Below are 25,809 nucleotides of genomic sequence, written 5' to 3' on the forward strand. Positions count from 1 at the left end.
GAAACACCAGACGTTATCAGTCCACCCCTGCCCTACAAGCTTCAGCAACACCCACTCTGCTGCCTTCAGTTTACTATTGCCTGTGTTACAGTCCCTGCAGTCTCAGAAGATACACACTTAAACAACATCTGGCTTCCATCTTCTCTACCTAATCAAGTATAAAAATAAAGAATCATTTATATTATCACAATCATTTCCATGGCAAATATGAAAATGTCAGAGCCCTAATTCAAGGACCACAAGTATAAGTAGCAGCTTTGCAGGAGGTTCTGTCAAAGGCACATGTTACTCAAGTTCCAATTACAGGACTTGTTTCCAGGCAGGTCTCTTCTTCCCTGACTTCAATTTCCTCCTTTAAAAATGACATTTCAGGGGCATTCCCTGGAGGTCCAGTGTTAGGACTCCAAGCTTCCACTCCACGGGGCACAGGTTTGATTTCCTGGTCAGGGAACTAAAATTCCACAAGCTGCATGGAGTGGCCAAAAAATAAATAAATAAATACTTTTGTAAAAAACCGACATTTCAGGGACCGCCCTTGGCTCAGACGGTCAAGTGTCTGTCTGCAATGCAGGAGACCTGGGTTCGATCTCTGGGTTGGGAATATCCCCTGGAGAAGGAAACGGCAGACCACTCCAGTATTCTTGCCTGGAAAATCCCATGGATCGCGGAGCCTGGTAGGCTACTGTCCATGGGGTCGCAAAGGGTTGGACAGGACTGAGCGACTTCACTTCCACTTTCACTTTCCTGGTGGTCCAGTGGTTAAGACTGCACTTCCACTGCAAGAAGCATGGATTCAATCCCTGGTCAGGGAACTATTAACAAGATCCTGTGTGGCACAGTCAAAAAAGTTTTAAAAAGACGTATCTCAGACTCTTAAATTTCCCTTTTTCTTTTGATTACTTATAACAATCTTTAAATAAGTTAAATAAGCAGGGTGACAATATACAGCCTTGACGTATTCCTTTTCCTATTTCGAACCAGTCTGTTGTTCCATGTCCAGTTCTAACTGTTGCTTCCTGACCTGCATAGAGGTTTCTCAAGAGGCAGGTCAGGTGGTCTGGTATTCCCATCTCAAAAGTGAAGAGGAACTAAAAAGCCTCTTGATGAAAGTGAAAGAGGAGAGTGAAAAAGTTGGTTTGAAGCTCAGCATTCAGAAAACTAAGATCATGGCATCTGGTCCCATCCCTAAATGGGAAATAGATAGGGAAACAGTGGAAACAGTGTCAGACTTTACTTTTTTGGGCTCCAAAATCACTGCGGATGCTGACTGCAGTCATGAAATTAAAAGACGTTTACTCCTTGAAAGGAAAGTTATGACCAACCTAGATAGCCTATTAAAAAGCAGAGACACTACTTTGCCAACAAAGGTCCATCTAGTCAAGGCTATGGTTTTTCCAGTGGTCATGTATGGATGTGAGAGTTGGACTGTGAAGAAAGCTGAGCGCCTAAGAATTGATGCTTTTGAACTGTGGTGTTGGAGAAGACTCTTGAGAGTCCCTTAGACTGCAAGGAGATCCAACCAGTCCATTCTAAAGGAGATCAGTCCTGGGTGTTCATTGGAAGGACTGATGCTGAAGCTGAAACTGCAATACTTTGGCCACCTCATGCGACGAGTTGACTCACTGGAAAAGACTCTGATGCTGGGAGGGATTAGGAGCAGAAGGAGAAGGGGACGACAGAGAATGAGATGGCTAGATGGCATCACCGACTCGAAGGACATGAGGTTGAGTGAATTCCGGGAGTTGGTGATGGACAGGGAGGCCTGGTGTGCTGTGATTTATGGGGTCGCAAAGAGTTGGACACGACTGAGCGACTGAACTGAACAATCTTTAGTCCTTTTTTCTCCATTACAAAAACAATTTCTACTACCAAACTACTTTTGCAAAGATCTGATGCTCAAAACAGGTATTATTTATTATTATTATGTGGAAAAAAAAAGTTTTTTTAAGTATTCACAGGCTCTGTGGTGTGACCACTGTAAATACAAAATTGGGAGCTAATTAATCTCAATCATTCTCATTAAATGGAGGAAAACAAGTAATATGAAGATTTGGCCCTTGACTTTTTGGTCAAATGACTACAAACCATAGTGTTTAGAGAAATTCTAGCCCAGTATTGTTGTAAACATCCCTCTTATTCCGAATATGTCCTCCACAACCATCTCATCCCACCAGAGTGGTCTGATCCTTCCTTTGAAACTTAATCCTCTGTAAAAGAAGAGACCAGTAGTCTAACTAAAAAAAAGTCTCTCTGCTGTTTAAAAAAAAAAGTACACAAACTTCCCCAAAAACATCCTTTGCTTGGATGAATGCCACCCTTAGCCATGCACAGCTGGCGTTTGCTCACTAAAATACTCTGTTCATAAACAAGTACCCTCTATCCTATTATCACCGGCATCTATTAATTTTCAAATTGTCTCTACCATGATAGAATTTCTATGCTATGTAGCTTTTGGAAATTAACCATTCTAGTCAGTACCCAATTCATCCTGACATGATTTTTTTTTTTTAATTCCTTAGAGAACTTCTAAAAGAACAAAGATTTCCACTATTTTAAGCCAAAGAAAGTATGGGGCATTGGCTAATAAAGTAACAAGTAGACAACTGCTTAAAACCAAGGTGCTATACCAATTAGAACATTTAAAACCAATGTCTTTTCTTTTAACTCTCTATGGGTTTAGCAATTTGGATAAGTCTTAAAATACAGGCATTCCATTATCACAACCTTAAAAATGTACTACTTGATATAAGACCATTTTCCCAAATCCCAGGTTTCAGTTCAGGATGATGAAATAGTTCGAGTGATGGGTTTGGGACCTAAGTACTTAATTAACACTACCGCTACAACCAAGGACTTACCTGGTAGCTTAGCTGGTAAAGAATTCACATGCAATTCAGGAGACCCTGGTTCGATTCTTGGGTTGGGAAGATCCCCTAGAGAAGGGATAGGCTACCCACTTCAATATTTTTGGGCTTCCCTGATGGCTCAGATGGTAAAGAATCAGCCTACAATGAGGGAGACCTGGGTTTGATCCTTGGGTTGGGGAGATCCCCCGGAGGAGGGCATAGCAAACCACTCCAGTATTCTTGTTTGGAGAATCCCCATGGACAGAGGAGCCTGGCGGGCTGCAGTCTGTGAGGTCGGAAAGAGTCGGACACAACTGAATGACTAAGCACAGCACATAGCCACCACCAAGGCAGATGACAGTGCAAGCTATCATCTTTAGTCTAAACTCCTGCAACTGCTACTAGCAAGTCTCTCTGCTTCCATTCTTACTCCCCTACAGTCTATGCTCTACAATGCAGCTGCATCCTTCTAAAAAGTAAATAAGATCATGTCACTGCCCTGGTTTAAAAACTGACATCATACTCAGAAAAAAAGTTCAGAGTTTCACCATGGCTTATAAGGCTGCATGACGTGACCCTGCCAACCTCTCCCCTGGTCCACTGTAGTCACACTGACCTTCCTGGTATTCTTTAAACAATTCAAGTGGAGTCCATGTCAGGGCTTCTGCTCTTCCCCAGGCCCAGTTTTTCAATTTACTTAGGTCTCTGCTCTGACATCTTTAGACAGTCCCTTCCTGACAACCCAATCTAAAACAGCACTTCCCATCACTTTCTGTTTCCTTACACTGCTTTATCTTTCATAACTCTTGCTACTACCTAAAAGTATATATTTATTTATTGTATCTCTTCCACCAGACCGTAAACTCCTTTATAACAGGAATGTGGACTTTTTTATCATTATATCTCCAGGACCCAGAAAAGTACTCAGTACCTAAGTACGTAGTAAGTACTTGAATGAATGAATCAAAGTATCTCTATCTGTAGAAGCACTGAGTATTTTCATTTCTTATAGATAGACTTTATTGAACATTAAAGGAAATCATGTTATTTGAAATAACCAAGAGGAGCCTCAACAATCCAAGTTTCCATTTTTACCTTTTCAAAGTCTGACCTTGAAAATGGAATAAACCTTTGAATATGGAATAATGCAGGCAGTGTGGCTCACAACACAAAACTCTATTCGTGTAAATTTCATCTTAATTTCTAAAATTAACTATTTAAAAAAGACTTTGAACACAATGCTGCAAAGCAACTACAGCCAATAAAAATTAATTTAAAAAATAAGTAAAAATTTTAAAAGGCTCTTCTGTCAGCATCAGGCAAATCCCCATAGTCTCTGCTCAGACCCTCCTCCTCTGTTGACCAGTCTCCCACTGAGGAAACAGAAGAGACTGTCAAAGCTCAGACTTTCAAGGATCACCACAAATGTAACATCCTCTCTAACTTTAGCTGCAAACTGGTCATTTCAGAAGATGTACTATTAGAAGTCCATAATACCTGAATACTGAATTATCTTAATTGCTCACAGATGCCTTTAACTCGCCCATCTCTGTACAACATAAATCACATTTCACATGGCAACGGTAAAATATAATACACATGACTTAAAATCTATGACAAGTCCCCCTCCATCACTAAGCAGTAAATGGAAATTCAGCATTTGTTATTCTATTGCATATATAAGCACAGAGGCCAAAAGACAAAATCACAAACCAATGGAATTATGCCCATACAAAATGAGAATTTTCATTAATGTTCCTTGGCCAGAATAGTCTTCAGCTGCACAGAATGTTTCAAATAGCCTAATAAAAATAGGATACAGATACCCTTTTCTCTCTTAATAAGCTGTATTTTTAATAATTTTTAGAGAAAATACATATGTGGGGAATAGGATTACATTTGCTGGTCATCTTTTATTTAAGTCACCCCAAATAGCCCAAAGGATAGGCCTAGATAGAGCTTTGGTCAGTTTCCATGGTGACTGACAAAGAGCCCCATCACATTCCAGCACAAATTTGAGAGCAAGGCTGTTCCAGGGTTTGGAGAAACCATATGTGTCTTATCTTATTCAGGAAAAATCTAAACATAGAGTAACCATATTTCCATGCAGGGCATGGAAACTGCTTTCCAAGATTACCTGAGTACTTTCTCTCTTTAATTTAAGAATGTTACATTGTTTAAAAGCCACAGGTAATAAACCAACTTGTCATTTATTGCTCTTAAAAAATCCTAGCTTGTTATCTGTCCTGACAGTGATAAAATCATCTTTTAAAGAAACAGTAGGATAGAGTTCTTCCTTCCAGCTCAGCTGAAAAATAGGTGGTTGCTGTACTTTATCACTCACTCAAGCAGAACATGCTGCCTGTTCTCTTAAATGGCCATTTCAAACTTTTATAGACATACAAAGGAGACTTATGTCCTTTTGGAGGACAACAGAGAAAGACTTTCTGAAGAAGCTTCTTAAGAATAATAGCTAAAGAACTATTTAAAACAGCAATCCATTTTCTGTAAAATTCGTTGATGTGGTTAATTTGGCAAGGCATTTGAGAGATGAAGGAGGAAGTAAGGACACAGTAAGAGGTTCAAGCTTATAATTATTTTGTCTTATTACATCAACAATAAATAAAGACTCTTTAAAAGTTTTTTTCGCTTTCATCTGAACGCTCATTGACCCATTTCTGCACAGCAGTGCTGACCCCAGCCCTTTCACACAGTGCAACTGCCAAAAGTGAACTATCACATGTTCCTGACCAAACAGAAATAGGCTGGAACAAAATCTGTAACGTGAACTATTTCAAGGCCAAAACTGAAACTTTAAAATGCTACAAACAAAAACAATACTGTTCTGGTTTCAACTTTATTCTCACAGGCTTTAATCTTATCAAGGCTTCTTTTAAACCTAATCCTTGCTCACTTCCCTAAATTCTGGCACACAATGATAATATTTCAAGTATAAGGTTTTTGGTTTTGTTGTATATGATTTAACTGAAATAAAACGTTGACACACAGAATGTAAACTCCCTAACTTCAAGCTTCTCTGTGCATAACTCTCCTAAGACAAAAATAACTCCTTGGTAATTTTATAGACATTTTAGAAAGTCCAGTAACTCATTCAAATCTTTAGAGAATTCGACCAAAGTGAAATTTGTTTTCAGTCGCCTAGCAATCCCAGCGGAGAAGGCAATGGCAAGCCACTCCAGTACTCTTGCCTAGAAAATCCCATGGATGGAGGAGCCTGGTGGGCTGCAGTCCGTGGGGTCGCTAGGGGTCGGACACGACTGAGCGACTTTACTTTCACTTTTCACTTTCACACATTGGAGAAGGAAATGGCAACCCACTCCAGTGTTCTTGCCTGGAGAATCCCAGGGACAGGGGAGCCTGGTGGGCTGCCGTCTATGGGGTCACACAGAGTCGGACACGACTGAAGTGACTCAGCAGCAGCAGTAGCAGCAGCAATCCCAGGGACGAGGGGAGCCTGGTGGGCTGCCGTCTATGGGGTCACACAGAGTCGGACACAACTGAAGTGACTTAGCAGCAGCAGCAGCAGCAGCAAGCATTTACTGAGTATATAATAGGACAGGCAATAGTGGCAGATAATTTAAGATATAGTCCCTGACCTTGTGAAAGTTATGGTCATTCTAATGGCACGAGATAACCGTATGAACCAACGAGGAAGAAGTGACATTGACATTATGTGAAGCCACTAAAAAGGCTTCGGAGAGGAAGGAGGTTTAGAAGAGGAACAAAACTGCCAACATGAGACTTGAAGAATGAAAGGAACTGGACAAAGAAAACAAGGAAGACAGCTAATGCAAAGGAGCAGCTAAAGCAAAGTCAACCACCGAGTGGAAATGTAGGCAGACACAACCTTTAAGAAACTGCCTGCAGTGCAAGAGACCTAGGTTCGATCTCTAGGTCAGAAAGATCCCCTGGAGAGGGAAATGGCAAACCACTCCAGTATTCTTGCCTGGGAAATCCCATGGACAGAGAGCCTGGCAGGCTACAGTCCATGGGATCGCGAGAGGCGGACACGACTTAGTGACTAAACCACCAACAACAACCTTTAAGAGCTAAATTAAGCAATTTGGACATAGACCTGTATGCAGTAAGAACTATCCTACAGTCAATGTAAGGAATCACTATTTAATTCAAGTGGGAGAGATAATAAAGACTAATTAAGAGGTTATGAAAACTTCTAAGTGAAAGGTAATAAAAGTCTTACATATGTTCATGATAATGGAGAAAAGGAGATACTTCCAAATTTAAAAAGGCCAGTACTTAGTAACAGATATATAAAAGTGGGGTGGCATTAAAGAAATGAAAGACAGGATATCAAGGTTTCTACACAGGACATTAATAGATATGGTGTGGTATTTTTAAAACATGGCCACATATTTACTAGTACCCCGCCATTATGAAGTGAGGTCTATGCCTCCTCCCCCTTGAATCCGGGAAGCACATGAGTACTTCGGTCCACAACCCAGCCTGACAACCCAGACTAGTCACAAAAGGCCATACATCTTCCTCCTCATTCATTGGGGCGTTAACTCTCAAAGCTCTGAGCCATCACGTAAGAAGCCCAACTGCACTGAGGCTGCCATGCTGGGATGAAGCCCGTGTGATATGGAAAGGCCAGGTAAAGGTACTCCAATCAACAATCCCAGCTAAGTTCAGCCTTCAAATCATCCTGGTCCAAGGACCAAGCACATGAATGAAGAGTCCCAGATAATTAAAGTCCCCAGCCATTTGAATCTTCCCCAGTGAAGCCCCAAATGTTGTAGAACAAAGACAAGCCATCCCAGCTATGCTTTAGCCATATTTTTGTCCCATAGAAACCATGAGCAAAATAAAATAGTTGTTGCTTTATATGAGTAAGTTTAGGGTGGTTTGTTACACATCAATAGATAACTGACATGAGTAACGGTAGCATATAAGTGAATTATCAAAGAATACAGGAACAGAAGGTTTAGGAGAGGAAGGAAATTATGGTAGTTCCATTTCAATGATTTAAATCTGACAGATCTGTAGAACACCAAATGGAGATGCTGAACAAACTACTGAAAATAAGGGTCTAGATTTTTAAAAAGAGACAGATGACAAAGACGCAGTATATAAAGACAAAGGGAAGGCATGTTAAGAATAAGGGAGAAAAACGTTAAAATATACAAATGGAGCAATATGAAAAGTTAGAGAGGAAACTGAAAGGGTTGGAGAAAGAGATAAGAATCAAGATAGAATGATGAAAAAGCCAAACAAAGATTCTCTAACACGTCAGCCACTGTGGTCAGCAGTATCAAATGTAGCAGGATATCAAGTAGAATCAAGCAGTTTGGACAGAGAATACATATTTGGCGGATAGCTGATAACTACAAGAGGAAATTCAACAGCATAGTAATAAGTCAAATTACAGAAGTTGAGAAATAAATGAGAATTGGGTAAACTGACACAGCAGGTGGAGACAACTCTCTCAAGTATGGCTATAACTGGAAAGTCAGAGGGGGCAGAAGATTGAGGGGACCCAGGGGCTAAAGAAGATCTGCTGATTCATTCACTCACCCAACAAATACACATTTATACTTTTCTATGTGTATGAGTGAGATGAGCAGCTCTCTAGACCAAGGGGAAGGAATGAGTAAAGATAAACTGAAGATAACCAAAAGGAACGTATGAGTCAAATCCTAGAAAAGGCAGAAAATGGAGGATCAAGAGTCCAGGCAGAGGTATCGGGTCTGAAATCTCTTTCCCTGAGGAAGGTAGTCATGATGATCACAGAAAGATACAAATGATAGAGGGAGAGGACAGTAAACACGTTACCGAGGAAAAGTCCATTTTTCAAGTTGAATAGGAGGCAAGATCACATGCCAGGGGTGAAGAAATGTGGAATGGGAAAGATTTGGAAGAGCATCTGTGGCAAATGAGAAGAGAAGCAGACCAGAGACAAGTCAAAAATCATCCAGTCACACAGAGATCCTGGCTCCACCTGAAATAACAATCTCCCAAACAGGCACTCAGGCTGTAAATTAACTAAGATGAGGACAGCAGTAGGGCTTTTTCAGCTCTGAATTCCTATGTCAAGCACAGAACCTAGGAGATGACAGGCCCTCAACAAATGTTTTTATAAAAGAATGAACAAACCTATATATGAAGGAATAAGACAAAAGTACTCTGCTGTGCTTAGTCACTCAGTCGTGTCCAACTCTTTGCGACCCCATGCAGTGCAGCCCGCCAGGCTCCTCTGTCCATGGGGATTCTCCAGGCAAGAATACTGGAGTTGGTTGCCATGCCTTCCTCCAGTGGATCTTCTCAACCCAGGGATCAAACAGATCTCCCGCATTGCAGGCGGATTCTTTACCAGCTGAGCTACCGGGGAAGTCCAAGACAAAAGTGCTTCACTGGAAATCTGTTCATTCTTTTCATTAATTATAAACTGATAATCCCCTATGAATGTAATATGTATGAATATGTGTAGCGATCACAATTATCAAATATTTGTAAGAAAGTCATTATAAATTTATTTATAACTACTAAAATAAATCCATTTCTTATCCTAAAACAAATTCTTAGTTTTAATTAAGATTTTTGCTCTAGTTACAGATATATCTTCTGAGTCTCTCCTCAGTAAATGTCCAAACATGTGAGTTCAAATTCACTTAAAAAACACTCCTTACCAAGAATTACTTTTGAATTGAAGAACAAAAAGGAGGAAAAATGATTTTGCAATTGTGGATCTCTTGTGCGAGTTTCCTCTTCAGCTTTAAAATATCTATACTTTGAACACTAACAGTGCACCCTTCCTCCAAAATGGCTAACCATTAACAAAACAAAATATTTTTATAAGAAATGTGTATGTTGTATATACTACCAAGCAATGATTAAAAAAAATTAACAGGTTACTTTAATATACTGTAATTTCTTTACAACACTGGCATTAAAGAGAAGATAATCCCCAATATGAGCTAAGTAGTATACATCAGGGTTTCCTAGGAATTGTGAAAAACAGAGTTTCATTCATATTTAATCCAAATTCACATTATAACCAATATTATAGTTAATGTATCCAGGCTGGAATTTAGAACAGCTAATGTTCTTATTGGCATTTACTATATGCCAGACCACGGGGTTACAAAGAGTCAGAGGCGACTGAACGGCAACAACAATGTGCCAGACACTGAATTAAGTGCTATATATGTATTATCTCCTTTAATACTCACAGCCTTAAGAGGTAGGTATAGGCAAAAGTTACACAGGTTGCAAGAGGCAGAGCCAGAATCAAGCCCAGGTGTGTTTGCCACCATAAAGCTAGACTGTTAACTGCTATACACATAACTATTAATGAAGAAAATCATAATGTTTTAAGTGGCAGTACATATCATGTTCTGTTTCCAAGATCAATGAACTTTTCAAAAACCAAAACCTAATCTTGAACTAAAACTTCCCAACATAATCACAGAACTTCAAAGACTTAAGACAATCTTAATTATGTTTAAGAGCCTTTCATAATAATTTTGTGAAATAGAGCAGTATATCTGCAAAGAATAAGTGTAAAGACATTATATAATCATGGGGAAAAAATAAGTATTTTGAGATAAACATCAATGGAAAAAAAATTACCAAAGAAACACAAACTCTTTGAAGATTATACTGCTTCCTTTTCCATCTTTCAGTCCAATTAAAATTCTACGTAATGATTCACTGTAGCAATGGAAAATAAGTAAAAACTTAAAATAAGTTTTTGTTAATAGCCAATTAAGTAAAATGCCCATCAATTTTTGAGACATTACTTGCAAAAAATTTTTATTTAGCTACAATACTAAAAAGTAATTTAAAGCTTACTATGTATCAGCCATTGTGCTAAGCACGTCATATTATCCCACTTAGATGTCAATTTCATTCATTTGCTCAGGGGGGAAAGGGGCATAATTTAGCATTCAACAAATCATAGATAGCTTATCCAGCACTTAGAATTTACATATGTGAAATATATTAGTATATATATTCACAACCACTCGTCACTTAACGTGTTCCACTGTCATTACCAACATTTACTAAGAGCCTTCTATATACCATCACTGGACTAGAGACTGAGAATTTAAAAAAAGGGAATAAGGCCAAGATCTTTGGCCCAAAAAGGTTCCTAAACTAGCACAGAAATTAAACAAGGAAACAGATCTCTAAAATAATATGGGAAGTACTAGTCCTGTCCTCAAAGCATCATAGCAGAGAAAATAAACAGCTGGAATCACCTCATGAAAGATCCATAATAAAGGTCTGAAAAGATATGGCATTAGGGGATGAAATGAGAAGACACACTCCAGAAAGTCTTGAGGGGTAGAAGCAGCAGGAACAGGTATCTGATTTGGAGGTGGGAGGGAACCACGTGACTGTCCCAGGACAAAGATAATTACCAGAAAGAAGAGTTTGGTTTTCTACATGTTGAGCCTAAATGTTTGTAAAGCACTCAAATGGGCACCTACAGTAGGTAAGGCAGCCAGGTCTGGCACCCAGGAGAGATATCTAGGCTGCTGATGCATTTAGAATCCAGGGCACATGAGTAGTTACTGGGGTAGTGGGAAAAGATGAGATTATTGGACAATATAAAATGAGAAGAGAGCCAAGTAGAATGATGGAGCACACTATCATTTAAGAATCAGGAAGAGAATAGTGTGCAGGCCACTAAGCCACAACAAGCCCTCCCATCCCACACCACTCCTCAAAAAACAAGGCAAAACAAAACTTTGCACTTATATACTATGAAACCAATCTATACACTTGATTCATCCATGTAGCAAACATTTGTTATTTCCTAAGTCAATACCCAAGAATGAAGACAACACAGTTCTGAATCATAAGAATCTAGCTATCATAGGAGTAGTATAAGAAATAGGCTAAGCACACAGGATCTAGGATGGCATTCAAACCTGGCTCTGCCATTTACTTCCTGGGTGAGCTTGGGCAAATTACTTAGCCTACAGCTGCTTCTGCTTCTTATGTACAACAGGGATCATAACAGTATCTATTCCCATATGGTCGCTATGAAGAATAAATGAATTAAGAAACATATCATGAGGAACAGTGCTTAACATATAACAAATGTTTGATAAGTTTTTTTTTTATTTGCTATAAAAAATTACCAGAATGGTTACATGGGTACGTAATAGTAACAATAAATAGTGCTACTGGATTTCACAAGATGGAAGAAAGACCCTCACTGGGAGTAAATTCAGGGAGCACGGCACTAAGCACCTCTCAGGGCAGGCCAGCTCATACAGAGCCTCAGTGTGAATCAGAATGCAGTCTGCGGGTGCACGTGAAGAGGATACCCTGGATGTCTGTCATCAGTCAAATCCCTTGAGAAGTACTTGAGGGGCAGGTAACCAGCACAAGCCATGCATGGCAGCCTGGAGGAGAGGAGGTATAAAGCTGAAGAAAATGTAGAGAACACTCCAGCAGAAACATAGAAGAAACACTGTAAGCTATTAAGAACATAGTATCAATATAATCAAGCCCACACTGGCAACAGCAAGTAACCCAGACTTGCCAGAGCACAGGGACCATTTAGAAGAGCTGAAAATAAACCCAGAAAGGTGGATGGGAGCCAGATTATAGAAGATCTTGAAGCTCACCAAAGGCATTCAGGAGTGACTCTGAGCAGGGTGAAATGGGGTTCCAATGGTGCTCAAGTAAGAATAATCTGGCATTATGTACTGAATGGATTTGTGCTTGGGCAGGTAAGAGGTGCTTGCAGCAGTCTCTTGGTCTGCAAGGCCCTTAAAGGCAGGGGCTGGCTGTATTTCATGCATTTCTATATTCTCCAAAGTAGCAAAATTCTTGGGGAAAGGTAGGCATTCTGTAACTGTTCATACATGAATGAATGAGCCAAAAAGAAGTAATATGAGGCTTAATTAGAGTGGGAACAGTGAAAAAACAAAGATACATACTGGAAAAATATTGCAGAGACAAAAAAGGACATTTGCTGGCTGATGAAATGTGACAAGGATAGGGCAGAATCAATAAAGAGTGTAAAACTGATAAACTAAGTGTACTGCATTATAGGCTTCTGTGAAAGGCAAATATAATTACGTTCACAAAAATGCTCTATGAAAAAAGATGGCTTTTCTCTGAAATAAAAGCTAGTTGTCTTGGACAGAAACACTGATACTTGACCTTGAACACGGTTCATCATTTTAAGACATTTATCTTCCTCTTGTCTTCACTAGATTATAAAACCTTTAAGAGTGCACAGTGTGCCTACTCTGTAACAAATTATGGTAAAACCTTATTAAGTGTTGCTTTAAGCACACTTTCTCACTCACAGAAGAAACGATTACTGAACTGAAACGATTACCATCAACAAAATACACACACGTACACAAAAAGACATATATACACTTATATAATTATATATACACAAAAGAAAACAGTTTTGTTAATGCATTCTTAGTAGGCATATTTACTTTTCTCTATATACCCATACTCATTGTGGCTGACAGTGAGTGTTAGAGGTGCTCATTAAATGTCTGTTGAACTAAAATGAACTGAAATAAACTGGTGGTGTTGGAGAAGACTCTTGAGAGCACCTTGGACTGCAAGGAGACCCAACCAGTCCATTCTAAAGATCAGTCCTGGGTGTTCATTGGAAGGACTGATGCTAAAGCTGAAACTCCAATACTTTGGCCACCTCATGCAAAGAGTTGACTCATTGGAAAAGACCCTGATGCTGGGAGGGATTGAGGGCAGGAGGAAAAGGGGACGACAGAGGATGAGATCGCTGGATGGCATCACCAACTCGATGGACATGAGGTTGAGTGAACTCCAGGAGTTGGTGATGGACAGGGAGGCCTGGTGTGCTGCGATTCATGGGGTCGCAGAGAGTCGGACAAGACTGAGCGACTGAACTGAACTGAAACTGATTTAGGAATATCACAGAGCTTATCAATGGTTTCTGGTGACCTTTACCTTCCCCTCTCCAGTTTCAGTGCTTCTCTGTTCACTAAATTTATACTGTAGAAGAATGAGATCCATAATAAAATTGGTTAAGAAGATAGAAAAAAGAAATACTAAAATATATAATTGGTAACATGTATAATCAGTGTTGTGCCAGAAAATGTTTAACAATGGCCCAGGGTGAGGTGGGAAGTCTAATTTTCAGTATTTGTCAATTTTCATTAATTAAATACTCCCACCATGGCCTATTTTGAGCTAACAACAGGATATCAACTGCAAAATTCTTGAAAATTTAACAATCAGTTCTCACACCTAGCATGAGCCAGCTCCAATATACCACAGGACTGAATATTTAAATGCATGGTACACATGACAGGATCCCAAATTCTGCCCTGTAACACTACCTTCTACATCCCCAAAGAAAAGTACAAAAGGCAAAGAAAAGGCAGGGAAAATTCACACCCTATTCCTCCAAGACTTTTATTTCCATCTATAAAGTAGTCTTCTTTTGAACCAAGCACAACCAAACTTTTTTGACCACGTACCCTACTCGGTGAAAAATGTTTAGGTATACAACCTCAATACATGTTAATACATCTGTTGACTTTATTAGAGCCACTATACTAATTTACTATAAATTATAAAGGATATACAAAAAACATAAATTTAAAAGATAAAAATTCATACAAATAAAGAAAAATTCCACATTCCAATGACTATCTTACATATCCCCTGGGGTTTATATAACCCTGTTTAGAGATTATTAAGACCAACATTGTAAGTAAAATGAGTAACTTCCTGGACCTGTTTCCTCTAGGCCAACAAACAAGTCTTACTAGATCTTCCCACTGCGATGCTGAAAAAAGGCAACCCAAGGAAGAACGGAGAAAACAGTCAGCAAGGTCTTGGGCAAAGTTGGCTTAAAGGGTAAGTGGGTCAGAGACCCCTCTTACAACACAAGCTCCATGGAATTGAGACTCCATGGGGATGAATCACTAGATGAGCTCTAAAGACACCATCATACCTGGAGGTTTTAAGCCCCAAAGCAACATACCCTAGTACCATGCCCCAATAAATGTCCCTGGACATAAGCCACCTATATCAGCTCAGGCAATGAGAAGGCCTTGGAGGAATCTTGAGTTTTCCCTATAGACCAAACATGTCCTTGAAATAAATGCAATATTACTAAAATCTAAAGTTGGGAAATACAGATTATAAGACTATGCCAGGTATATATAAATCATATATTTATATATGATGTATCGTCTTTTCTATATGCAGTTAGTCCTCTAGCAGATCACAGTTTAAGTCAAACATGTTGCTCCCAAATCAAAAACAGTTAATCAAGTATACAAGCTGTATACAATGAACCTTTCTTAAATACATGTGAACTAATTAACTAGGACAAGACAGTAACCAACTATAAAATACTGCATTGTGTCAGATTATCTTTGAGTTCCATGACATGCTGCTCAAATTTCTTGACTTTCTTTTTTCTAAGTTCTATATTAACATTGCTTAAAAAAAAAATCATGGAAAAAAAAAAAAAAAAAAACCTCACCTTCTGGGCAACAGAATACTGAAGCCCTTCCTAAGGAAAATTCTACAATGTGTTTAAAGACACTTAAGGATACTAAAATGCTTTCTGAAAAAGTGGGCCAGAGAAAAATATTGCTTTTCCTTTCTTGCGGCCAATTTCCCTGCCATACATCTAGAGCATTAAAGCCGAAGCTGCTCTCATCCCTAAAGGAGGGGGTGCAGGTAGAGTGAAGCAAACAGAAAAACAGAAATTTCAGAGCTACCATCTCACCAAACTAGCAACATCTAGGACTGGATAAAAATCCACTTTCCAAAGCAGGGGACATGGTTTGATCCCTGGTCTGGGAAGATTTCACATGCTGTGGGGCAACTAAGCCCATGCACCACAACTGCTGAAGCCTGCCACACTCTAGGGCCCTCGAGCCACAGCTACTAAGCCTGTGTGCTGCAGCTACGGAAGCCCACGGGCCCAGAGGCAGCAAGATGCCTGTGCACCACAACAGGGCAGTGCTCACTGTAACTAGAAAAAGCCGCGAGCAGCAACAAAGACCCAGCACAACCAAAATAAATGAATGAAAATAAATAAAAACATATTTTTAAAACGTTAGCAACATTTAACATGAAGGAATCAATCCCTTCTAACTATGCTTTTCATCCTTAGATTGTTTATTACATGGTTACTTCACATTATCTTAAGACTCAAAGCTTTGGCTGAAATGATAACCAAATTAAAAGATCCCCACACCTATGAATTTACTTACCTTCCTATCCACTGAATTTTTCCTGTTTCCTCCCTAATTTAAGAAAGATGGGGTCCTTTCTTCAAGGTAACTAAGTGCTCTAATAAAAAGTATTCTTTAAAAAGTAGTACTGGCTTTTATTTCAATAAAGTTGCCTAACCATACATGCAGGCAATGGCAACCCACTCCAGTACTCTTGCCTGGAAAATCCCATGGATGGAGGAGCCTGGTAGGCTGCAGTCCATGGGGTCGTGAAGAGTCAAACACGACTGAGCGACTTCACTTTCACTTTTCACTGTCATGCATTGGAGAAGGAAATGGCAACCCACTCCAGTGTTCTTGCCTGGAGAATCCCAGGGACGGGGAAGCCCGGTGGGCTGCCGTCTATGGGGTCGCACAGAGTCGGACACGACTGAAGTGACTTAGCAGCAGCAGCAGCAACCATACATGAGTATCTCTCTTCTATTCCAAATTCGCATTGAAACCGAAAAAAAAAAAAAAAAAACCCTTAAAACTAAATTAAAAACAATCACACAGGAAAACAAAAAGAGTGCATTAGCAATTTAGAGTTCTAAAAAATTCTAGATGCATGGTTCTCAAACTTTAGTGAAGTCGCTCAGTCATGTCCAACTCTTTGCAACCCCATGGGCCGTAGCCCACCAGGCTCTTCCATCAAGGAATTTTCTAGGCAAGCGTACTGAAGTGGGTTACCATTTCCTTCTCCACGGGATCTTCCCGACCCAGGGATACGAACCCCAGTCTCCTGCATTGTGGGCAGAACGCTTTACCATCTGAGCCACCAGGGAATCTCACCCAGAGGGCTGGTTAAAACACAAACTGTAGGACTCCACCTTGAGGGTTTCTGATTCAGTAGGTCTGGGGCTCAAGATTTTATGTGTTTAACAAGTTCCCAGGTGATGTTCATTTTGCTGGTCAGCTGCTGCTGCTAAGTCACTTCAGTCATGTCCGACTCTGTGCAACCCCATAGACGGCAGCCCACCGGGCTCCACCGTCCCTGGGATTCTCCAGGCAAGAACACTGGAGTGGGTTGCCATTGCCTTCTCCAATGCACGAAAGTGAAAAGTGAAAGTGAAGTCGCTCAGTCGTGTCCGACTCTTAGCGACCCCATGGACTGCAGCCTACCAGGCTCCCCCATCCATGAGATTTTCCAGGCAAGAGTACTGGAGTGGGGTGCCCTTGCCTTCTCCTTGCTGGTCAGAGGACCACATTATAAGAATCACCGTGCTAAATAAATAGAGATCATTAAAAGGAACCTTTTTTATTAATTCTAATTAGGATCCTCAGAAAGACTCAAACTAATGGTACAATCGTTTTTTTAAGTGATCAGGAAAAGCAACTGCAAAATAGGGAAACAGGTCTGAAAAACTAGAAAAAATATAATTTCCAAATTAAAAATAAAAATAAAAAGGACTAAATAACAACCGCAACCTAATATAGCAGTGTGGAAAATAGCATAAGACATCTTTCAAAACACAGAGCAAAAGACAAAGAGATGGAAAATAAGAGAGAAAAATAAACAAGCATAAACAGTCAATATCTACCTAATAGATTTCTGGAGAAAGAACAAGCACATCACAAAAAGTAATCAATGAGGAAATTTTCCCTAAGCTGAAAAAGACTCAAGCCTTGTACTGCTTGCCCAATTTCCAAACAGGTAAAAAAAAATGTAATGCCAACAACCAGACACATATCTGTGACATTTCTAAATTTAAAAGACATAAAGGAAACTCATAAAAGCCTCAAGGGGAAAAATACAGGTTATTACAAAGCAGTATGAATCAGACTATCATCAGACATCTTTTTAGCATGCTAGAAGAAAATGGAAAGCTGTTTTCAAGGTTCAGAGAGCAAATTATTGTGAACCTGGAATTCTACATCTAGTCAAACTAGCAAATATGAAGATAAAATAAAGACACTTGAAATTTTAAGGACTAAGAAAACTGACTTCCTGTATCAATTTCCTACTTCTACTGTAAAAAATTATCACAGAAATTCAAATGGGTTTCAATGAGCTAGAATTCAGGTGCAGACACGATTACATACCTTTGGGAGGCTCTAAGGAAAAAAAAACATTTCTTGCCTTCTCTAACTTCTAGAGGCTACCTGAATTCCTTGACCAGCAATCCCCTTCCATTTTCATCACCATTAGTAAATGTAACCAGTACTTCTGGCAGATTTTTTAGCCCCTTAAAGACATGCAAGTAACTAGAGCTACAATATACAGACCCTGATAAGAGTAAATGAAAAACATCAGTATGCTCTAAATCATTGACTTAAAATATGTTAATAAATTAGTAGTTCTATTAGTAAATACCTACCAAATCATTCGCTGCTAGAGCAAGTGCAAGGTTCACTGTAAGAAACAAAAAAGTAATTAAATTTAGTAACTTTCCTTCTACCAGAATTCATTTTGCCTTTTAATATTTTCAAGGTAATAACCAAAGCAAATAAAATTTTAATATAAATCCTTTATTAAAAAAAACAACAAGGACATGGAGAGACTATAGAAAGTAAAAAAGACAAAAAGGAAAGTAACATTTCAGCATAACCAACAGATGCCTGCCTCAAAACTTTAAATAATCCATTTATCATATGTTACAAGTGTGTTTAAATAATCCATTAAATGTTTCAATCATATTAATGTATATATCATTCAATTATTTTCAAAATATACTTTGCAGAAAAATTACGTTTTAATAAAAATGGAGCTGATCCTATTGTTTTTTAAAAAAAATGCAGGTAATACAGGAATTCCAAATACTCAGCTCACAAATACCCACATAACTGAAAGCTTGGACCAGTGAGGAGAGGGAAGGGAAAAAGGTAAAAAGGTAAGACAGTGAAACATTTTCCCAAAAGTGCCTATTAAAAGTGAATCTCAGACATAAACGGGGAAAGTAGTAGGCCCCCAAACCACTGTTAACCCAGCAAGAGAGATATGCTACACCTGAGATGAGAAAGAGACGAGATGATGACCAAAAGAAATAAATTCCCAAATTGATAAACAGACCCTCACACTGTGGATCACAATGTCTTACCGCACAATGTTACAGATGATGCCAGAACTGTTTCTTTTAAGTATTTAAGAACATAAACTCTCAAGGCAGACCTGGTTCAAACCCCAGTATCACAAATCTGTGTTTTACAATCGACTATTTTTACCCCAAGTATGTTTCCTCCTCGATAAAATGAGGTCCTATTTCATAACTGTTGTGAGAATCAAATCAAATTCTAAGTGTAAAGCACTCAGCCTAGGGAACGGCACTTGACAATACATTATTAAATCATTATTAATTTTTAATATTTAATCATTAAATCATAAATAATAAAATAATTCTGAATTTCAGGTATATTGTAGGTTAAACATAATCCAACTGTGAGGCAGAGTAATTCATTTCAATGTGAGGGTCTTTCTCCATTTACACAATAGAATCTAAAAGCATGTTTGCATTAATCAAATGTCCTCATTCTAATCCAAAATATTTCTAGCACCCATATTCAGATGGGAAATATTTTGAGACAGTTTGGAATTGGAATAAATAGATATAAGGGAAAGAAATATAATGCCAACAGAGTTACACAGAAATAATCTATTTCTAAAGCAGAGAGAGCAGTTAAGAAAAAGTATAGATCAATTATTTGAGATAGATGGTATGATGCTAACAAAGATGAAAAGCAAGGAAGGGACGCTTACTAAAGCACACATATGTCATACACTGAACATTTTCTCATATATTTTCCTGTCTAAATGCTGCCACAGCCCATGGCATTAGATGATCTTAGAACCTAAAACAATAAATAAATTTGTCTTAAACAAGTGCTAGCCTACAGATTTGACAAATTATAATGCACAAAACCCAAAGAACTTATGGCTGTTATCATGAAAATGCCTTCCATCTTTAACCAATTCAAGTATACACAGAGCCTGCAAAAGGATTCACACCACTGAAAACAGGTATTATTTTTTTTTGAAACCTTAATTTTCAAAACACAAGTAGAAGTGGATTCTAGAACTGAAAACTAAGAGCTTCCAATTTTTAAAAACAAAATATCAAATAGATTGTACATCCTTAGGAAAGAAAGCAAGAGTGTGTAGGATACAGCATAAATTCATTAAGAAAAACCACTAACCATTTTAAATAATAATATGGTATCTATCAAATAGTATAGTAGGAGTCTATCATAACCACAATACTTGTTAAATCTTAATTTCTTCAAAATATCTGAAAAACTTCCACAATACATTCAAATCAAAATGGGGGGAAAAAACTAAGCTAATAACACTATATAGTTGGATCTATAACTGGTTATACAACTACACAACAGCTGTATCCAGGAATTACCAAATATGGCTTTGAGTCAACACACAGGATCTCTAGTGAAAGTTACAGAACTCTGTACCTGACCCTTTATATTTCAAAATGTCATTGGTTTCAATGGAATTAAGTAATTTTAAGGTACATATATACCCCAAGTTTAGATTAATATCTGAGGAAAAAAAACTTTACAGATCTTAGGGAGGAGGTGCAAAATGGAGTAGGGAATTAAGAGGTAAAACTACTATTATAAAATAAATAAGCTACAAGGATATATTATACAACACAGGGATTAGATCCAGTATTTTATAATAACCATAAATGGAATATAACCTTTAAAAATTGTGAACTATGCTGTATACCTGGAACTTACATAATACTGTACATCAGCTACACTTCAATTTGAAAAAAATGCAGAAATTTTAGTCAAAAGTTGAAAAAAAAATACATGAATATATACAAGACCTTAATAATGAACTATGTCAAAACTAACAAAATGAAATATAATAATGATAGTTATTTTTTTAATCAACCGCAAAAAGGATAGATTAAGATCTGAATTAAGCCATTCCTATTAAAATGACTGAAAATTATAAGTGATGCAACAAAACCTGAGAGATTTATGACTTCAAATTAATAATACAAGTTGCCTCTGTTGAACTGGAAGGAGGGGGCGTTACCTTTTTACATTATTATACTGAAATTTTTTTTTTAGAAATAAAAAGTTTCTTTTGAAAAAAATTGGGAATACCTGTTAATTAGTCCTGGATGGCAGAGAAGGCAATGGCAAGCCACTCCAGTACTCTTGCCTAGAAAATCCCATGGACGGAGAAGCCTGGTAGGCTGCCATCTATGGGGTCGCACAGAGTCGGACACAACTGAAGCGACTTAGCAGCAGTCCTGGATGGTACCTCTTACATTTCTAGTGGGACTTCTTTTACGGGTTCCGAAAGCACCATTTCAGTCACAATGAAATCTATAATCAATTTGAAAACTCCACCAAAAAAAAATTCTCTGTTCCAGTATATTAATATAAAGATCTAAAGAGTAAATGTTTTAAATAATTAAAAGATTTTCAAATATTAGATCTATTTTGACTTTATAAATGCTGGAAAACTGTTACGGTTAAATGAAAATAGGTCACAATAATGTAAGCAATCTCATTCCAACTACTTAGCTAAATGTACACTGAAAAAGACTAGAAAAGAATGCAAATAAAACAAATAAATTTAGTATTAAAAAAACAGAAATAAATTTAGCATTAAACTTACTAAATGTTTTAAAAATAATAATAACCACCAAACATTGAGTACTTACTATGTAGGAGACAGGGGGCTAAGTGGTTAACTTGTTTAATTTGCATGACCACCCTATGAAAAAGATTATCATCATTGTCACTTTACAGTTAAGTAAACTGAAGATCTGATGGGCAACCTGACTACCTTTTCCTCAGTTAAGGAGTCAAAAACCTGGCAACATATCTAGTTCTGCCTAACTCCAAAATCTAAGCCCTCAATCACTACCAACTCCTCATACTAAGGAACCAGCTATTACAAACTTCACAAATACCTTTTCAAGAACAAAATTATAATTTTAATATTGTGCACTTGCCAGTTGGCCTAAAGTTCTACTCAAAATGAGAATATCCTATTAATACCTGCTGTAGTAGACTTTCCAACTCCACCCTTTCCAGAAGCCACAACTATAACTTGTTTAACACCTTCTATCGGTTTCTGCTTTGGAAGTCCTCGAGACATGATTTGTGATCTTCTTTGTTTTAGGGTCTCACTCTCAGCGCCAGAGAACTTGAGAAGAAGAAGAAAAAACAGTTTTAAAATAAGCTTTCTCCAATATTACACGGTTAAACAATTAGGTATTTGCGATTAACAAGGCTCTTTTCTACTAATTCTGCTCATCTCCATTAGTTAGGCCTTTAGTGTTATTTACAAATAGCTGTTGATCACAACTGCAAGAGACACACTGTTTAAGTTGTAATTTATTTGCCAGCCGTTAAAAATGGCACGTAAATCATCTCCCTCTTTACGGAGTTAAATCCTCCACGTGTTTTCCTTCTCTTTAACCTATTTTCTAAATAAACAACACTAAGAAAGCATGTGTAAGTCACACATCCATGTTCGAACCGTCTATTTCACATCCTTCTTTGCCTCGCCCTGGTCCTACTGGGGGCCTGCCTGGAAAGTGGGCACGTCCAGACAACTGGGGTCTCACTGAGCAGGGGAGGGGGCCCAAGAGGGACTGAAGTGAGTCCTTGGCAAGAGGCAATTGCAGAGCACCTGCAGAGAACCTGCCGCCCTGGCGCCCCAGCATCTCCGACCCGCCCGCCTCCAACCTGCCCTGCAGCACCACGGACCTGGCGCCGACAAATCAATAGTCGGCTTCCCACGAGCGGGACACAGGCCCCGCCGCAGCCCCGAAGCGACACTCCACCAAAAACGAGCAAACGAATCCAAACCCCCATAATGCGGAATACGGCCTCAAGCCCAATCCGGAAACCGTCGCGTCTGGCGCGGAGTGATGACGTCACGTAGCAACGCTCGGCTTCCATTCCCTAGCGATTAGCTTCTGAGTTTCTTTAGCCCAGGAACAAAACTTGTCGTGGTCTCATCTGTAGCCAAGAACAAACATTTTTTAGCCTTCTGCCAAATGTCTGTGAAATATTTTCACGTATGTCCTCTAATTTGCTCCTCACAGAAGTTCTGGAGTAGGTAGGAGACGCTTCATACGATCCTCTTTTCGTAGATAAGAAAACTGAGACTTAGAAAGTTTAGAAAACTGACCCGACTAAGAAGTAGGGAGTGGTGGAAGTTAAAAATGACTCCAGTTGTTCTCACAGCGCAGAATATAGTCACTTAAACACTGCCACTATTAAGGATTTTTTTTCTCCTGAGTGATCTATACTAATAGCCTCTTTTGTGTTGGTTTTTAGTGCTGTGTCCTTATAATTCTCTGAAAGAGAAGTCAGCGTGCTTTGCTAGGTTCCAAAAAGTTTAGCTAAATCAAAAAACAGGTCTAATGAAACAAATTTCACTCAAGAAGCAACTTGAGTGAGACAAAGCTTGAAAGAGGAGATGGAATTTATCCTGATAAAAGGAAGGATGTATCCATATATTCAAAGCAGATGAGAGTGAAGGAAATCACTTTAGGAAAGAAAGCTGGAAAGCTGATACAGAGACCCCAAAAAAGGATCATTTAGGGTGTTGAGTGATTTATCCTCACATATACTCCATATTTTTTATGGTTGAGTTTTGTTTCACTTGATTTCTATCTGTAGAAAGTTTATTGTATAATCATTCAGTTTATTTTACTCTGATCTTTAATTTCCTTAGTTTTAATGCAGCTGTAGCATAGCAACCTCAAAGAATTACTCTAAGAATTAAATCAGATATTACCAGGAAAAAATCCATTCAATTTAGAAGGCGCTGAAAAAAATTCAATTCCTTGCTTTTTCTTCCCCAGTCTCAAACTTCGTTACTTCATTCAGTCTTCTTTATCTTGCATTAAGTTTAACACTCCTAGGTTACTGTTTTGTATCACTTTCTTATTTTATTATTTTGTGATATGTTTTTATGGTTAATTTTCTCAATTTTTAAATTTGTATCTGCTCAATTTTTATAAATAACAAGCCAAAGGAATATAGTTAAGGAGAAATAGCTATCAGAATAATTCATTCACTAAACAAGAAATGTTGAATATCTGTTTCTCTCCAGGTAACTTTGTAAGTTCTTCCAGATTTCTCCCAGATTCATTCATTTAACAAATATTTATTGAGCAACAAATACACACCAAGCACTACCATAATCTTAGGGTTTTCAAAACTAAACTATACTTCATCTTTCCACTCAAGGACTTTACGATCCAATGCAAGAGACAGAATAAGTTAACACACAATTACAGCATGATTTGATAAGCATAAGAGAAAATCACTGTGATACAAAAGTATAAAGGAGGAGAACCAAATTCAATCAGGAAAGACTTCTGAATAGGGTAACATCTAAGTCGAATCCTGACTATGAGTAATGTGTAGGAGTCTGCAGGATAATGACTACAGGGTTGTTGTGCAGAGGAAAGAAATGAATTGTTATGAACTGCAAATAATCTGTGTGGCTTGAGGATAGACTGAGGTACAAGATTGAAAGAGATGAGGCTAGAGGTTGGTAAGGTAAAGGCTGCCCAGATCATGAAAGGTTTTATACATTCTGTGAAGGAATTTGGACTTTATCTTGAGGGAACCTTATAAGGATTTTAAGCAGGAAAGTAGCATGATCAAACATAACAAATCTGTTGTGTTTTAGAAATACCACTTTTTCTGCCAGGCAGAAAAAGAATTGGAGAGGCCAGATCAGAGGCAGGGGAGATGGCAGGTTACTGCAGTAATCCAAAAGAGATGTTGAAGAGATGTTGACTTAACATCTCTAAATTTCACTTTGCTTATCTACAAAATAGATAGCACTTATTTGTAGTTGTTTTGAGATTGAACTTAAAATAATGTATATATAATACCTATCACATAGTACAGTATTCAATGAATATTAGCTACTGTGATGCTTATTGGTGGTATAGAGTTAATAATGTGGGCAACTACATAAATGGTACTGACACTCTCTGAAAGAAAATATAAGAGGAAAAAAACTGAGACCAATGTCTATAGAATGAATGAATGGTTAATTTGATTTATCTTTCCTCAGATTGGGCTTCCCTGGTGGCTGACACAGTAAAGAATCTGTCTGCAATGCAGGAGACCGAGGTTCAATCCCTGGGTCAAGAAAATCCTCTGGAGAAGGGAATGGCAACCCACTCCAGTATTCTTGCCTGAAGAATTCCATGGACAGAGGAGCCTGGTGGGCTACAGTCCATGGGGTCACAAAAAGTCAGACATGGCTAAGTGACTAACACATTCCTCAGACTGAGGATAGCAAAAGAATAGTAGAGCTGTCTATTACTTCTTCTTCAATAACCACTGCCACACAGACACATATACACCCATGGCCCCTTCTCAAAAGAGTATTCTTGCACAGCTCCTAAGAACTGCTAAGTCATTTGACCCATCCCCATGGTCACAAATTGGATTAAAGACTGACATACAATCAAAATTGGACCAATCATATTCTTTCCCCAGAGAACTTAAAACATAAGAGATGGTACTCAGTCTTGCATTTGAACAGGTATGACTAAAGTGACCATTTTCTAGTTTGTACACAGAGAAATAGAGAAAGCTAATGCCAAGAAAGAAAAATAAAGCAGGCAATAAGAGATCATGTGTCCAGAGAAGGAAGGCAGGACAGCTGTACTGGTTCATAACAGTTTTCTGGGTCCTGCTTCTAGTCCACAGTCAAGTTCAGCTATACTTCCTATCCTTAGGTCCATAAGATACACTTACATCTT

At 38.4% G+C, this 25,809-nt stretch overlaps 1 protein-coding gene across 2 annotated transcripts in view; it reads right to left on the reverse strand.

The window, feature by feature from the left end:
• The window catches only part of NUBPL (NUBP iron-sulfur cluster assembly factor, mitochondrial), a 258,493-nt gene extending 235,570 nt beyond the window's left edge, over nucleotides 1–22,923 (reverse strand). For both annotated transcript variants that reach the window (XR_016035623.1, XM_055418221.2), the window contains exons 1-3: nucleotides 22,778–22,923; nucleotides 22,064–22,211; nucleotides 18,409–18,443 (exon numbers count right to left, since the gene is read on the reverse strand). Coding sequence is in view for 1 of the 2 variants with exons in the window: in XM_055418221.2 (XP_055274196.1) it covers nucleotides 18,409–18,443; nucleotides 22,064–22,211; nucleotides 22,778–22,885 (291 nt within the window). In the remaining variant the exon portion in view is untranslated. The remainder of the gene's footprint in view (nucleotides 1–18,408; nucleotides 18,444–22,063; nucleotides 22,212–22,777) is intronic.
• Between the last annotated feature and the right edge of the window lie 2,886 nt (nucleotides 22,924–25,809).

The sequence above is a fragment of the Moschus berezovskii genome, chromosome 21 (assembly GCF_049115385.1).
Source record: "Moschus berezovskii isolate FMDL1 chromosome 21, NW_MosBer_1.0, whole genome shotgun sequence".
Classification (NCBI taxonomy): Eukaryota; Metazoa; Chordata; class Mammalia; order Artiodactyla; family Moschidae; genus Moschus; species Moschus berezovskii.